Source organism: Manis pentadactyla, chromosome 6 (assembly GCF_030020395.1).
Source record: "Manis pentadactyla isolate mManPen7 chromosome 6, mManPen7.hap1, whole genome shotgun sequence".
Lineage (NCBI taxonomy): Eukaryota > Metazoa > Chordata > Mammalia > Pholidota > Manidae > Manis > Manis pentadactyla.
The window spans coordinates 109,599,257-109,615,738 of NC_080024.1; the positions used below are offsets into that span (position 1 = coordinate 109,599,257).

General features: G+C 38.0%; 1 protein-coding gene across 7 annotated transcripts in view; it reads left to right on the top strand.

The window, feature by feature from the left end:
- The window catches only part of PPP4R1 (protein phosphatase 4 regulatory subunit 1), an 86,142-nt gene that overhangs the window by 55,249 nt on the left and 14,411 nt on the right, over window positions 1-16,482 (top strand). For all 7 annotated transcript variants that reach the window (XM_057504036.1, XM_057504038.1, XM_057504037.1 and 4 more), the window contains one exon: window positions 11,636-12,159. In XM_057504036.1, the coding sequence (XP_057360019.1) occupies window positions 11,636-12,159 (524 nt within the window). The remainder of the gene's footprint in view (window positions 1-11,635; window positions 12,160-16,482) is intronic.

Below are 16,482 nucleotides of genomic sequence, written 5' to 3' on the forward strand. Positions count from 1 at the left end.
ATCTGTTGAAGAGACTGTCATTTTGCCATTGTATGTCCATGGCTCCTTTATCAAATATTAATTGGCCATATATGTCTGGGTTAATGTCTGAATTCTCTGGTCTGTTCCATTGGTCTGTGGCTCTGCTCTTGTGCCAGTACCAAATTTTCTTGATTACTATGGCTTTATAGTAGAGCTTGAAGTTGGGGAGTGAGATCCCCCCTACTTTATTCTTTTTTCTCAGGATTGCTTTGGCTATTCGGGGTGTTTGGTGTTTCCATATGAATTTTTGAATTATTTGTTCCAGTTCATTGAAGAATGTTGCTGTTAGTTTCGTAGGGATTGCATCAAATCTGTATATTGCTTTGGGCAGGATGGCCATTTTGACGATATTAATTCTTCCTAGCCAAGAGCATGGGATGAGTTTCCATCTGTTAGTGTCCCCCTTAATTTCTCTTAAGAGTGACTTGTAGTTTTCAGAGTATAAGTCTTTCACTTCTTTGGTTAGGTTTATACCTAGGTTTTTTTTTTTTTTGATGCAATTGTGAATGGAGTTGTTTTCCTGATTTCTCTTTCTGTTGGTTCATTGTTAGTGTATAGGAAAGCCACAGATTTCTGTGTGTTGATTTTTTTTTTTCTTTTTTAATAATTATTTTTTTATTGAAGGGTAGTTGACGCACAGTATTACATTACATTAGTTTCAAGTGTACAACACAGTGATAAAACATTTATATACATAATTCTAGGTTCCAGTTATCACCCTACCAAGCTGTTACATTATCTTGACTATATTCCTTATGCTATACATTACATCCCGGTTACTTATTTATTTTACCATTGGAAGTCTGTCCTTTTTTTTTTTTTTTTTTTTTTTTTGTGAGGGCATCTCTCATATTTATTGATCAAATGATTGTTAACGACAATAAAATTCTATATAGGGGAGTCAATGCTCAATGCGCAATCATTAATCCACCCCAAGCCTAATTTTCGTCAGTCTCCAATCTTCTGAGGCATAACAAACAAGTTCTTTGTGTGTTGATTTTGTATCCTGCAACTTTGCTGTATTCTAATATCAGTTCTAGTAGTTCTGGGGTGGAGTCTTTAGGGTTTTTTATGTACAGTATCATGTCATCTGCAAATAGTGACAGTTTAACTTCTTCTTTACCAATCTGGATTCCTTGTATTTCTTTGTTTTGTCCGATTGCCGTGGCTAGGACCTCTAGTACTATGTTAAATAACAGTGGGGAGAGTGGGCATCCCTGTCTAGTTCCCGATCTCAGAGGAAATGCTTTCAGCTTCTCGCTGTTCAATATAATGTTGGCTGTGGGTTTATCATAGATGGCCTTTATTATGTTGAGGTACTTGCCCTCTATTCCCATTTTGCTGAGAGTTTTTATCATGAATGGATGTTGAACTTTGTCAAATGCTTTTTCAGCATCTATGGAGATGATCATGTGGTTTTTGTCTTTCTTTTTGTTGATGTGGTGGATGATGTTGATGGACTTTCGAATGTTGTACCATCCTTGCATCCCTGGGATGAATCCCACTTGGTCATGGTGTATGATCCTTTTGATGTATTTTTGAATTCGGTTTGCTAATATTTTGTTGAGTATTTTTGCATCTACGTTCATCAGGGATATTGGTCTGTAGTTTTCTTTTTTGGTGGTGTCTTTGCCTGGTTTTGGTATTAGGGTGATGTTAGCTTCATAGAATGAGTTTGGGAGTATCCCCTCCTCCTCTATTTTTTGGAAAACTTTAAGGAGAATGGGTATTATGTCTTCCCTGTATGTCTGATAAAATTCTGAAGTAAATCAATCTGGCCTGGGGATTTTGTTCTTGGTAGATTTTTGATTACCGCTTCAATTTCGTTGCTGGTAATTGGTCTATTTAGATTTTCTGTTTCTTTCTGGGTCAATCTTGGAAGGTTGTATTTTTCTAGGAAGTTGTCCATTTCTCCTAGTTTTCCCAGCTTGTTAGCCTATAGGTTTTCATAGTATTCTCTAATAATTCTTTGTATTTCTGTGGGGTCCGTCGTGATTATTCCTTTCTCGTTTCTGATACTGTTGATTTGTGTTGACTCTCTTTTCTTCTTAATAAGTCTGGCTAGAGGCTTATATATTTTGTTTATTTTCTCAAAGAACCAGCTCTTGGTTTCATTGATTTTTGCTATTGTTTTATTCTTCTCAATTTTATTTATTTCTTCTCTGATCTTTATTATGTCCCTCCTTCTGCTGACCTTAGGCCTCATCTGTTCTTCTTTTTCCAATTTCGATAATTGTGACATTAGACCATTCATTTAGGATTGCTCTTCCTTTTTTAAATATGCTTGGATTGCCATATACTTTCCTCTTTAAGACTGCTTTTTCTGTGTCCCACAGAAGTTGGGGCTTAGTGTTGTTGTTGTCATTTGTTTCCATATATTGCTGGATCTCCATTTTGATTTGGTCATTGATCTATTGATTATTTAGGAGCATGTTGTTAAGCCTCCATGTGTTTGTGAGCCTCTCTGCTTTCTTTGTACAGTTTATTTCTAGTTTTATGCCTTTGTGGTCTGAAAAGTTGGTTGGTAGGATTTCAATCTTTTGGAATTTTCTGAGGCTCTTTTTGTGGCCTAGTATATGGTCTATTCTGGAGAATGTTCCATGTGCCCTTGAGAAGAATGTATATCCTGTTGCTTTTGGATGTAGAGTTCTGTAGATGTCTATTAGGTCCATCTGTTCTAGTGTGTTGTTCAGTGCCTCTGTGTCCTTACTTATTTTCTGTCTGGTGGATATGTCCTTTGGAGTGAGTGGTGTGTTGAAGTCTCCTAGATTGAATGCATTGCATTCTATTTCCTCCTTTAGTTCTATTAAAATTTGTTTCAGGTATGTTGGTTCTCCTGTATTGGGTGCATATATATTTATAATGGTTATATCCTCTTGATTGACTGAGCCCTTTATCGTTATGTAATGTCCTTCTTTGTCTTTTGTTACTTTGTTTATTTTGAAGTCTGTTTTGTCTGATACCAGAATTGCAACACCTGCTTTCTTCTCTCTGTTGTTTGCTTGAAATATCTTTTTCCATCCCTTGACTTTAAGTCTGTGCGCGTCTTTGGGTTTGAGGTGAGTCTCTTGTAAGCAGCATATGGATGGATCTTGCTTTTTTATCCATTCTATTACTCTGTGTCTTTTGATTGGTGCATTCAGTCCATTTACATTTAGGGTGATTATTGAAAGGTATGAATTTATTGCCATTGCAGGCTTTAAGTTTGTGGTTACCAAAGGTTTAGGGTTAGCTTCTTTACTATTTTACTGTCTAACTTAACTCGCTTGTTGAGCTATTATAAACACAGTCTGATGATTCTTTATTTCTCTCCCTTCTTATTCCTCCTCCTCCCTTCTTCATATGTTGGGTGTTGTGTTGTGTGCTCTTTTTAGGAGTGCTCCCATCTAGAGCAGTCCCTGTAGGATGCCCTGTAGAGGTGGTTTGTGGGAGGCAAATTCCCTCAACTTTTGCTTGTCTGGGAATTGTTTAATCCCTCCTTCATATTTAAATGATATTCGTGCTGGATACAGTAGTCTTGGTTCGAGGCCCTTCTGTTTCATTGCATTAAGTATATCATGCCATTCTCTTCTGGCCTGTAGGGTTTCTGTTGAGAAGTCTGATGATAGCCTGATGGGTTTTCCTTTGTAGGTAACCTTTTTTTTCTCTCTGGCTGCCTGTAATACTTTGTCCTTGTCTTTGATCTTTGCCATTTTAATTATTATGTGTCTTGGTGTTGCCCTCCTTGGATCCCTTGTCATGGGAGTTCTGTGTACCTCTGTGGTCTGAGAGGCCATTTCTTCCCCTAGTTTGGGGAAAATTTCAGCAATTATTTCTTCAAAGACATGTTCTATCCCCTTTTCTCTCTCTACTTCTTCTGGAATACCTATGATTCTTATATTGTTCCTTTTCAATTGGTCACTCAGCTCTCTTAAAATTCTTTCATTCCTGGAGATCCTTCTATATCTCTCTGCATCAGCTTCTCTGCGTTTCTGTTCTCTGTTTTCTAGTCCATTAATGGTCTCTTGCATCTCGTCCATTCTGTTTTGAAGTCCTTCCAGAGCTTGTTTTATTTCTGAATTCTCCTTCCTTAGTTCTTGCATATTTCTCTGCAAGTCCACCAGCATGGTTATGACTTTTGTTTTGAATTCTTTTTCAGGAAGACTGGCTAAATCTATCTCCCCAGATTCCTTCTCAGGGGAAGATGTAGCAGATGCCGAAGCTGTCTGGGTTAGTCTTGTCTGGATCATATTTTTTTGCCTTTTCATGTTGACAGGTGCTATTGACTGTCAGCTGGGAGGGCCAAAATTTTCACTTGCTACTGGCCTTTCTTTACTGGGACAACTGCGACCCCTAGTGGCTTGTGTTGGGTAATTGCGTGTAGAGTGGGTCTTTGTGTCTTGCCTGGCCGGAAGGGAGAAATTTCCCTTTCTGTGGGCGGAATTTGTCTCAGGCTGCTTCTCTGCTTTCGCAGCGCCCGGTGGGGTAATGGATGTGGGGGCTGCTTGACTGTTTGCCTCCGTGAGGGGTCTCAGAGCTGTTGCCCAGGGGGTTAGTGCACCCGGTTTTCCCTGTAATTTCCAGCTGCTGTACTGTGACCTGGGTTGTTTCCGTCTAGCTGTTAAGTCCCTGTCCCTTTAAGACTTTCAAAAAGCCTCCGCTTTTCTTTGTCACAGGGGCATCAGCTTCGGCACCCGCTCAGAGGTCTTACTCCCTGTTCCCACAGTATCCATGGCCCCCTGGGCACGTACTGTGTCTGCGCTCTGGCCCGGATGGCTGGGGCTGGTTGTTCGGCAGTCCTGGGCTCCGTCTCCCTCCCGCTCTGCCTATTGTTCTCCCGCCGGGACCTGGGGGGAGGGGCGCTCGGGTCCCGCCGGGCCGGGGCTTGTATCTTACCCCTTTCACCAGTCGCTGGGTTCTCGCTGGTGTAGCTGCAGTCTGGCCACTGTCCTGCGTCTTCTGGTCTCTCTTTTAGGGCTAGTTGTGTTTGTTGTATTTTCAAAAGTATATATGTTTTTGGGAGGAGATTCCCACTGTCCTACTCACGCCGCCATGTTGGCTCCGCCTGCATACATATTTAGAATGGTTATATCCTCTTGTTGGACTGAGCCCTTTATCATTATGTAGTGTCCTTCTTTATCTCTTGTTACTTTCTTTGTTTTGAAGTCTATTTTGTCTGATATTAGTACTGCAACCCCTGCTTTCTTCTCACTGTTGTTTGCTTGAAATATGTTTTTCCATCCCTTGACTTTTAGTCTGTACATGTCTTTGGGTTTGAGGTGAGTTTCTTTTAAGCAGCATATAGATGGGTCTTGCTTTTTTATCCATTCTATTACTCTGTATCTTTTGATTGGTGCATTCAACCCATTAACATTTAGGGTGACTATTGAAAGATATGTACTTATTGCCATTGCAGGCTTTAAATTCGTGGTTACCAAAGGTTCAAGGTTAGCCTCTTTAGTATCTTACTGCCTAACTTAGCTCGCTTATTGAGCTGTTATATACACTGTCTGCAGATTCTTTTCTTCTCTCCCTTCTTATTCCTCCTCCTCGATTCTTCATATGTTGGGTGTTTTGTGCTGTGCTCTTTCTAGGAGTGCTTCCATCTAGAGCAGTCCCTGTAAGATGTTCTGTAGAGGTGGTTTGTGGAAAGCAAATTCCCTCAGCTTTTGTTTGTCTGGGAATTGTTTAATTCCACCTTCATATTTGAATGATAGTCGTGCTGAATACAGTATCCTTGGTTCAAGGCCCTTCTGTTTCATTGTATTAAATATATCATGCCATTCTCTTCTGGCCTGTAGGGTTTCTGTCGAGAAGTCTGATGTTAGCCTGATGGGTTTTCCTTTATAGGTGACCTTTTTCTCTCTAGCTGCCTTTAAAACTCTTTCCTTGTCCTTGATCTTTGACATTTTAATTATTATGTGTCTTGGTGTTGTCCTCCTTGGATCCTTTCTGTTGGGGGTTCTGTGTATTTCCGTGGTCTGTTTGATTATTTCCTCCCCCAGTTTGGGGAAGTTTTCAGCAATTATTTCTTCTAAGATACTTTCCATCTCTTTTACTCTCTCTTCTTCTTCTGGAACCCCTGTAATATGGATATTGTTCCTTTTGGATTGGTCACACAGTTCTCTTAATATTTTTTCATTTCTGGAGATCCTTTTGTCTCTCTCTATGTCAGCTTCTATGCGTTCCTGTTCTCTGGTTTCAATTCCATCAATGGCCTCTTGCATCCTATCCATTCTGCTTATAAACCCTTCCAGAGTTTGTTTCATTTCTGTAATGTCCTTTCTGGCATCTGTGATCTCCCTTCGGACTTCATCCCATTTCTCTTGCGTATTTCTCTGCATCTCTGTCAGCATGTTTATGATTCTTATTTTGAATTCTTTTTCAGGAAGACTGGTTAGGTCTGTCTCCTTCTCTGGTGTTGTCTCTGTTATCTTTGTCTGCCTGTAGCTTTGCCTTTTCATGGTGATAGGAATAGTTTGCAGAGCTGGGACGAGTGACGGCTGGAAGGACTTCCTTTCTTGTTGGTTTGTGGCCCTCCTCTCCTGGGAGAACAGCGGCCTCTAGTGGCTTGTGCTGCGCAGCTGCGCGCAGACAGGGTTTCTGCTTCCTGTCCGGCTGCTATGGAGTTAATCTCCGCTGTTGCTGTGGGCGTGGCCTGGCTCGGGCAGCTACTCCAAAGTGGTGGAGTCGCGTTGGAGGGGGAGCGGCTGGGAGGCTATTTATCTCCGTAAGGGGCCTGCCTGCTCCCTGCAGCCCAGGGGTTAGGGTTCCCAGAGATCCCGGATTCCCTACCTCTGGATTAAGTGTCCCGCCCTGCCCCTTTAAGACTTCCAAAAAGCACCTGCCAAAACAAAACAACCACCGCCAAAAAAAAAAAAAAATTTTTTTTAAATTAATTAAAAAAAAAAAAAGGTGGCCGCTCGTTTTTCTTTATTCTCTGGCGCCAGCCTCAGGCATCTGCTCACCGGTCTTGCTGCTCTGTTTCCCTAGTATTGGGGTCCCTATCCCTTTAAGACTTCCAAAAAGCACTCGCCAAAACAAAACAGCAAAAAAAAAAAAAAAAATGTGGTCACTCACTTTTCTGGTGTCCCCTGGCGCCAGGCATCCGGTGCCCGCTCACTGTTCTTGCTGCCCTGTTTCCGTAGTATTGGGGTCCCTATCCCTTTAAGACTTCAAAAAAGCGCTCACCAAAACAAGACAGAAAAAAAAAAAAATAAAAAAATAAAGTGGTCACTCGCTTTTCTGGTGTCCTCCGGCCTCCGGTGCCCGTTCACTATTCTTGCTGCCCTGTTTTCCTAGTATCCAGGGCCCCTTGGGCACGTACTGTGTCTGCACTCTGGCCCAGATGGCTGGGGCTGGGTGTTCGGCAGTCCTGGGCTCCGTCTCCCTCCCGCTCTGCCTGTTCTTCTCCCGCCGGGAGTTGTGGGGATGGGCGCTCGGGTCCCGCCGGGCCGGGGCTTGTATCTTACCCCCTTCGCGAGGTGCTGGGTTCTCTCAGGTGCAGATGTGGTCTGGATATTGTCCTGTGTCCTCTGGTCTTTATTCTAGGAAGGGTTGTCTTTGTTATATTTTCATAGATATATGTGGTTTTGGGAGGAGATTTCCGCTCCTCTCCTCACGCCGCCATCTTCCGCCCCTCTCCTCAGTTGTGTTTTTGTATCTATCATCCAGTAGACAACATCCGTGAGTAAGTTCATCCAGGGCCGCAATCTAGTTTTTTTATCTTCATATGTACTAGCAGCTTCTTTGGGCCTGGCACATAGTTGTCATATAATATATCTTGAATGATTATTGTAAGTAAATATTAGATTTAATCTCAAAAGCCGTAAGTAACTGAACCACACAAATTTTTGTCAGTTTAGCTTAGTGCCAACCATGTGAAAGTAAAATTGATTGTTATTATACACATGTTGGAAGTATTTGATGTTGAAACTTCATTTAGTCCATTCACAGTACTTGGAGGATGTATCTTGGAGAGTGTTCTTTGCTTTCATCTCAGGATCAGTGGTTCTTAGGCATGTGTTCCACAGGTCATTTCTCCTTGAAATATATGTACTTATATTTCCAGCCCCATGTTCTCTACTCAAGAACTCTGAGGATACTAATTGTAAATTTATGTAAACATTAAAGGAAACTTTAGGTTCTTTTTGACAGAAATTTCTGGCTTACCTTTTGGTGTGCTTGTTACCTACAGTCTCTTAGAAGATAGGATAATTCTCTCATTGTGCAGAATCGTAACAGTTTTCTGAACAATGATTGCTTGTATGATAGCATTTGGAAGTCTGACAGTAAAGAATCAGAATTTTGGTATTTAGCAACTTGACCTTGCATTGACTATTATCCAACTCCAGGAAAATTTTATTTAGGGAATTTATATTTTTGACAAATTGAAATAACTGTTATCCATATATGTAGTAATTCTTCCCAGAATTTAACACTAGGGAAATTTTTCTTATGTCTTTAAAATCATGCTAAGTTTTAAGTTTGGACAAACTAATAAACGTACATTAGATGAATAGAATGACATGGTCAATCATTATTTTTGCTGCTAAAAATATTAAAATCTAATCTTACTGCTCAGGTGAGAATAATGAGGAACTGCAGGTTCTTGGGATCATTTTGTATACTGAGTGCTTTTTAATTAGATTCTTTTTGTGCATTTTAAATGGAAGTTTCTTAAATTTGTCAGATAATAGATGAAGTGCTACAGATTTTATCCTACTTACTCCCTACCCCCACCAAACTATTTTGTTACTATAATTTTAAAAATTTAGTTTGCCTATCAGAAAAACTAAAATTAGCACAAAGAATCCCATATACCCTTCATGCAGGTCCTCCAGTGTTAACATTTTACTTTACTTGCTTTTTTCTTTTTTATGAATTCCTTGAGAACAAATTTTAAACATGCTACTTTTATACTTTTTAAAAGTATTTCACTGTGTACACCCTTAAAACACATTAACACATCACAGTCCAATTATAAAAATTAAGAAATTAGCATAGGTGCAATACTGTCATCCAGTCTAGAGACTTTATTCAAATTTACCAAGTATCGTACTAATACTTAAAAGAAAAAGATTTATTAAGGACATGATTGGAAAATATTATGTAATTCATATACATGTAAAAGATATTTATTTTGCATTAGCACCAGCTTCAAGAACTATTTGGAGAGGGAAAGGATCATATAGGTCATCTAGGCCAGTCCCTCATGTTTATGGTTAAGGAGTAAATATGGAATCTGAGTCCCTAAATGACTCACAGTTTTATATTAATGTAGAGCCAGTGCTGGGATAATATCTAACAACTTGCAGTCCATTATTTCACAGTTACATCAAAATTTTACTGTATGTGCATAGTATATATCTTATAGTTACAAGAACGGAAGGGAAATAGTAGAATTTAAATGTTTTATTTGACTATGTGGTATGTTTTCAGATGACTTACTAAGTATTTTCATCTGCATTTAAAATTTTTTTAAAATAATCATGTTTTTAAAAATATGCTTCTGAAAAAAAAATGTGAACATTACTGTGAGATAAAGCCTAATCAGAGAGAAGTTCATAATTTCATGAGAACAAGTATGGTGGCTATATAACTGGGCTATTACATAAAGCATTAACATCACTGCGCAGTCCTGGCAGTCCTTCTATTACTGTCTCTGCTTGTGTGTATTTAAAGACACATAATGTTTTAAGGGAGCATGTTTAATTTTTTCCTTGCTCACTTTACATATTTTCCTACATATCCATCCTTACTACTCCCCTGTCGTACTTCTTAAAAAGAGGTGTCTCTTCACCCATTTAATTTGTCTGCCTGTGTTCTTGAGCCCATATTCGTTCTTCTCAGAAAAGCATTGCTTTTCATCAGTCTCCCATGTCTCTGATTCCTTCCTCTCTTCTGACCTCTTTCTCTAAGCCTACAAACATAGCTTATCTTTACCGTCCTTTCATAGAAGAAAAATGCCTTCAGTCTTTGTTATTCTATGCAACTGTCATGGTTTCTTCCATTCATGTTTTTGCCTCACATGCATCTAAGCCCTGCACACATCCTTGTGAGTTGAGGACCTCCAAATCTGTCTCCAGTGTCTGACCAGTTGGATTCAGGGACATCACCACCTAGATGCCAAACTCAGTCTGTCTGAGCTGGAACTCATTAGCTTTCTCATTAAACTCTTCTTGCATTTTTTACTTTTAGTTGGTGCTACCAGCATCTGTTCAGTTGCTCTAGCTGGAAACCTGGAAATCTTGCTGCATTCCACCCATTGTTTCTCATCTCCAGTATGTAATCAGTGAACAAATCCTATTGGCTCTGTCATCATTTGAATGTGTTTGCTTCTTCTGTAGCCCCAAGCACACCACCTTCATTTAGAACTCATCAGTGTTTATCACCTGCTCTTTCCTTCTGTCACTTCTAGCCCATTTTCTACACTACTTCCAGAATGGTCTTCTAAAAATGTAGTTTATCTATATGTTACATTATCTCCTATGTCCTATGGGATAAATTCCAGAAGGCTTTAGCTGAAATAGTGTTTCCTGCAAAGTTTTTCATCTTGCTACCCATCATTGCCTTCCCTCTGCCATAATCAACACGTTTCTGTTGTTTTTCTGTTACACCTCTTCTGCTACTGTTGCCATTCCATATGCTATTCTTCTATGAAAAATTTTCTTCCCTTTAGCTTCATAAACAATTTTTGGTTCTTCTAAACACAATTCATATCTTCTCCTAAAGCCTTTTAATATCAGGTCCCATCTCTGCCTCCCATGTTCAGTGTGCATACTTCTGTACTACCACTCTGGCAATAATTGCTTATGTTTATTTTTCCCGTTTGCCTCATCTCACAAGCAAGATCTACATCTCATTCACATATATTCAATACTGGTTTCATTTCCTGGCTCATAGTGGGTGCTCAATACATGTTTGTTAAATTTGAATGAAATAAAATATAAGGGGTAAGCATTAAAACCTCTTATAGTGCTTTAGTTGTAGGTAATGGATAGTGGTAACTAGTGGACTTTAATTTAGGAACTTGTACCATCTATCCCAAGCAATTAAATCATGATTCCCTTTTGGTAAAACCTTTGCAAGTAGAGTTGGAAAAATAACTATTTACACTTAAGCGGGTTTTAATGTATCTTGTGAGATAGTAAATAGGCATCTTTTCTAATGCTGTGTAGAGGCTTTTTTCTTTTTTATGTAAGCAAATAGGTTTCAATTCTCAGTTTTTCAGTATGTTACTGGAGCAGAGTAGCAATAATCCTAAAAATCAGATAATTTATCTGTCTTAAAATTCTTTGTAGGAATTTATCTTCCTACTGTTTTTCATTAGTTTTTATTACTAAAGTAAGTGTGGTATTGTAGAATCCCAGGATTCCTAAATATTATCTTCTCCAACCAATAGATAATGACTTAATATCTAGACTTACGCTTACCAGATTCTACATCTCTGAACACAGAACAACTGATGGAAAAAGAAGCATTATCAGTACATAAACTACTTAATTTGTACAGATAATCTATAGTTCTTAATATTTAACTTGTCTGAATGCTTTATGTAGTATCTTTTATTGGTTTTCTTTTTCAGTAATTATTTTTATACTTTCATTTTTTTTCCCCAAATGAAACATAAAAGGATCAGAGATCAAGAAGTCCCAGAGGATGTGCAAATCAGGCCAGAAGATGTTCCTTCAGATCCCATTATTAGCAATTCCAGTGTCAAACTGGAAAACATGATGGAAGATCGTGCTGAAACATATAGGAAATCTCCAAGTGAAATAAGTGTTCCAATGGATAGTTCTTTACTTTGTACTTTGTCCTCAGAATCTCATCAAGAAACAGCTAGTAATGAGAATGATAAAAAACCTGGTAACTACAAATCTACAGTATGGCCAGAGGTTGGCACCAGTTCACAAGATTCAGCTCTCTTAGATCAGGAACTGTACAACTCCTTCCATTTCTGGAGGACTCCTCTTCCTGAAATAGATCTAGACATTGAGCTTGAGCAGGGTTCTGGGAATAAACTCAGTCCAGAGAGACAAGAAGAAACACCTGAAGTCAGTGTACCAGCTTCTTCAAATATCACTATGGCCACTAGAAAGGAACTTGAAGAAATGATAGAAAATCTGGAGCCCCATATTGATGATCCAGATGTTAAAGGTATGGAAGTGTTGGTCCTTTATCCTAAAGTTCTTAATTTTAAAGCTGATATAAAATGTTATTTTCTGACTTTCTTTTCCAGAAAAATTATCTTTAAAAAAATTTATTTTGGGCATTGTCATGTATTCTTGTCTTGAGAAATAACAATAGTCTGTTCTTGTCTTGACAGATAAGATTAATCTGATTTTTTAGGAAATTTCATTTAGATAAGCTCCTCACTATGTTCCTCACTGTAGCATATACAGATTTGTTGATTCACAGATCACTCTGAAATTCTCACAATCGTTCAGTGTGTTACATTTACAATTTTAAATAGTTTGAGCCCTACCCTAACTATCTTACTGTGGGTCTCATTAGCCTTTTTTATAAAATAGTAGCAGATGGATGCAGTGTTACTTTTTTTTATGGAAAGACTATAGTCCAATAATAAAAGACAAAAGATTTCCATTTTCCTATGGAATATGATGTTTTCAGAGCTGTAGATGTTTACAAGAGTCATTTAGATTTCTTTGTTTCTGTTTTGACTTTTTCTGTTGACTACACATGTATCACCTAAATTCTTTCATTGTGAATGACAGCCTTAAAGGTTGTTCTGTGTTAAAGTTAAAAACTTGCCTCTTATTAAGGGGAATGTGTATTCTAAGCTAGTTGGGACTGAGACGTCCTGAAGCATCCCGGTTCTACTGGCTGTGGGGCTCAGGAAGTGGCCTAAGGTCCCTGGACTAGAATGTGATGCCAATGTTACCTTTCTGCTCCTTTGAAGAGAAGGCCCTTACTAATGACTCTCTAACTCTGCCATGAAATCTGAAATGTTATCCAAAACAAAAACAAATTTTGAAAACTCCCATAACTACAAGTTTTCAGATTTTAAATCACTTTGTGGGTTTCTTTTTTTGCTCAATGTTAGGAAATACCCATTTTTAAAGCAGATAAAGTGATACATTCAGTATCCTAAAGCGTACAAAAATGTTGTTGTGTTTAAACTTTGAAAATTCATCAGTGGTGGTTAAGTTAGCAGTTCTATTCATTTGGCTTTTATTTATTGTGATTTTTTAAGATTTCCTATTAAAATTTTACACTAGGAGAAAAATGAGGTAATTTGATTAAAGGCAAATTCATACCCTTGATTGTTGAAACTTACTTTAACTGACAGATTGTTTTTTAGATTTATTGGGATATAGTTTATATCATTAAAATTCAGCCTTTTGAACAGACAGTTCTGTGAGATTTGACAAACATATACAATTGTGTGTAACCAATTGTATCTTGTAGCCAAGATACAGAACAGTTCCATTAACATACCATCCCTTCATGTACCTGTCTAGTCAGTCTTCCCTTCCATCCCAGCTTCTACCAACCACTGATCTGTTTTCAGCCTGATTTTGCCTTTTCCAGAATGCCACATAAAAAGAATCAAGTGATAAAAGCCTTTTTTGAGCCTGACTTCTGTCCTAAACATAATGTATTTGAGAACTGTCCTTGTTGTTCTGCATATCAGTAGTTAATTCCTTTTCATTAAATTGTGAAACTATTTTCAGTAGAATATCTGTTTTTTCTATTTCATGGTAGATTATTTTTTATGAAAACTTTACAGCTTTACTTTCTTTGCTCAGTCCTCATTGTGGCTCCTGTCATTGATTCCACCTCTGAACCAGTATTTTGCCCTTTATGACAACTTGATGATGTTGCAAGTACTGAGGTTTTTATGTTAGACTCTTGATCAAAATTGGGCCTTTGTAGTTTCCCCCATCCTTCCATTCTCTTCCTCCTCCAGAGGGGAATTGAAACAGAGAATTATACCTAAAATTAAAGACATTCACATCTGAGGATAGACAGCTCAGCTCTTGATAAATATCTTTATAGCTTTCAGCTTTTTGTTTAAATAAATTTAGTCATCTATCAGCTTAGTTGACCAAACTTCAATAATTCATATTTGTCTTATACTCTATATTTATGAAAAAAAAAAAAAAAAGAATGCTGGTTAGGCTCCAAGGCTGCTCAGAAAGCTCTGCTAGTTTCTTGAGCTCATAGTAGGCACTTAATAGATGTTAACTGAAATATTAAGATACTAGAAATTAAGCTACTTTATTTCTTTTTTAAAGAAATAAGCTAAAAGTAATATGCATAGTGTGCTTTTTAAAAAGACTTAAATGTGAATACAAGTTTCAAGATACGACTCTGTGCTTCAGAAGATGACCAGTACTGTTTGACTTAAATTGTCCTGTTAAATTTAGACTGCAGTTGAGTTTCAGTACAAATATTGTATTATGATTTTAGTCAATTCTCTAATTCAACTCTTAAACCTGCTGCAATTTAAATTTGTGGTGTTGCTCTTTCTGTTCATAATGATGCTTTCATAACATATCCATTGATTGATGCATTTATTCAACACTACTGATTGAGCACCTACTGTGTGCTGGGTACTCTCCTAAATATATGATGGCAGCCACAAACCAGACAAAAAATCCTGGCCTCAGAGAGCAGAGGGTGAATCACTTAGCACATAAACAGCCTGACCTGTGTGCCAGATGTTCTATAGTAAAGCAGATGGGCAACACTGGAGACTTTCTGCTTAGGCTACAGAATTCTTCAGCATTTGATTTTATTGCAGTCTGAGGGCATGTTTAACCTGTGTTCATTTCAGTAACTCTGCCTTAATTTCCCATGGTATTAGAAGGTTTTTTGAGTTTAAAGAGGGGGATACCTTAGTTTTGGATGCTTCTTCGTTACTTATTCTGCCACTGTGGGCAATCATTTCCTTCAACTGTCAGAAAGCGTTTACTTTTTTGAAAGGCAGAACTTTAATCCAAACTTGGTAACTAAGTTCTAACCAGGGTCTAAACCAGTTATGTTGCATATGTAAATTTTTTTGACAGTTGGGCAGTAAGATGGGGAGCACTCCCCAGAGAAACCACTTCCAGGCACACCCTTCAGAGTCAGGTTTCAGCTTTTGAGAGCCTGTGTGTCACTCGCCTTGTCTCTGGTGTTGGCTATTTGGTGGGAAGTGTCAGGGAAGCAATAGCAAGACTTAGGTTTCTTTAAAGGAAGAATTCGCTTCAGTCTTGCTGATTTAACTCTTAGCTTTCTTGAAGCATTGATGGTGTTTTTTTTTTCTTTGAACAAAAATTTAAATGTTTTCAGGGACTAGAATGAGATGATATATTCATGACAGAAAAAGAAAGCCCTTTTCCAGTTACAGCACAGAAATAGGTCTACCTGGAAGGCCAGAAAGGGAAGTAGTAAAATGTGAAAAGGGTGTAAAGAGATCCTCTTTTCCAAACACCTTAGGAATTTAAGGTTTTTCTGTTTTTGCCCAGGGAATTTTCAGAATCCCTAGCATTTGAGATTGCCAAGCTGACTCAGGACTGAATTTGAGCAATGACTGAGTAGAATTATTGATGTCAGCTTGAGTTACCACAGCTAGGTTCATAGACTACAAAAGGGAAGACTGCCCAAGTTGACAGATTCAGATTCCTTTACAATTTAGGCACAGTGGAAAAATTCATATTGTTCATTGAGTGAAATCAGTACATTGTTAGGAACTTGTGACTAAGTGCCATGTAGTTTGTGGAAAAGTTAGTTACTATAAAGATTTACCTCAGCTGTACCAACTTCTTCAGGGAAGGAGTAAAATTTGAAGTTTCCAAGTAGTCCCTATGTCTGAGCATGAGTCATAGGATTGTGTTTCTTCACAAATCTCTGGTTAAATCCTGGGATTTCTTATTTATGTTGTAAGTAAAATGCAGATTTTGATAAAGACCTTTGTGTTCAGTTTTTTATAATTCGTCGCAGTGGCATATATCCTGTTAAAATTTCATCATTTACCTAAGCATTAGATTCTACCTCATTTCCTAGCTGGAGAATTTAAGCCTCAGGTTTCCTCAGAAATCAGCATGAGGCTCTATCTTCATGACCTTTTATACCAATTTTTTGAAGAAGATGACTTCATAGTTTAACTCATTTAAGTTTTTACAAACCTAAAGGTTAACTTAGACAAAGAGGAGTATATATAGTCCATTTAGAGATAAATGACCTATGTAAGGCATTTTCTGTCAAAGGCTCTGATTTACTCGTACTTCCCAGGGAACAGAATTAAGATGCACTAAAGATATCACACACACAGTGTGCATTTTATATGGGACAGAACATTTTAACATTTATGTATTGTACATTCTAATACTATTTTGATTTCGTTTAGGAAACTAAAGATTTCAAAAGGGAGAGCTAAAATGATTTAAAGGATTAATACAAGTTGCAGCTGAAATTCTCAAAAGAATGAGCACATTTTTCATGAGTAATTTTTCATGATTAAACACCTTCAGT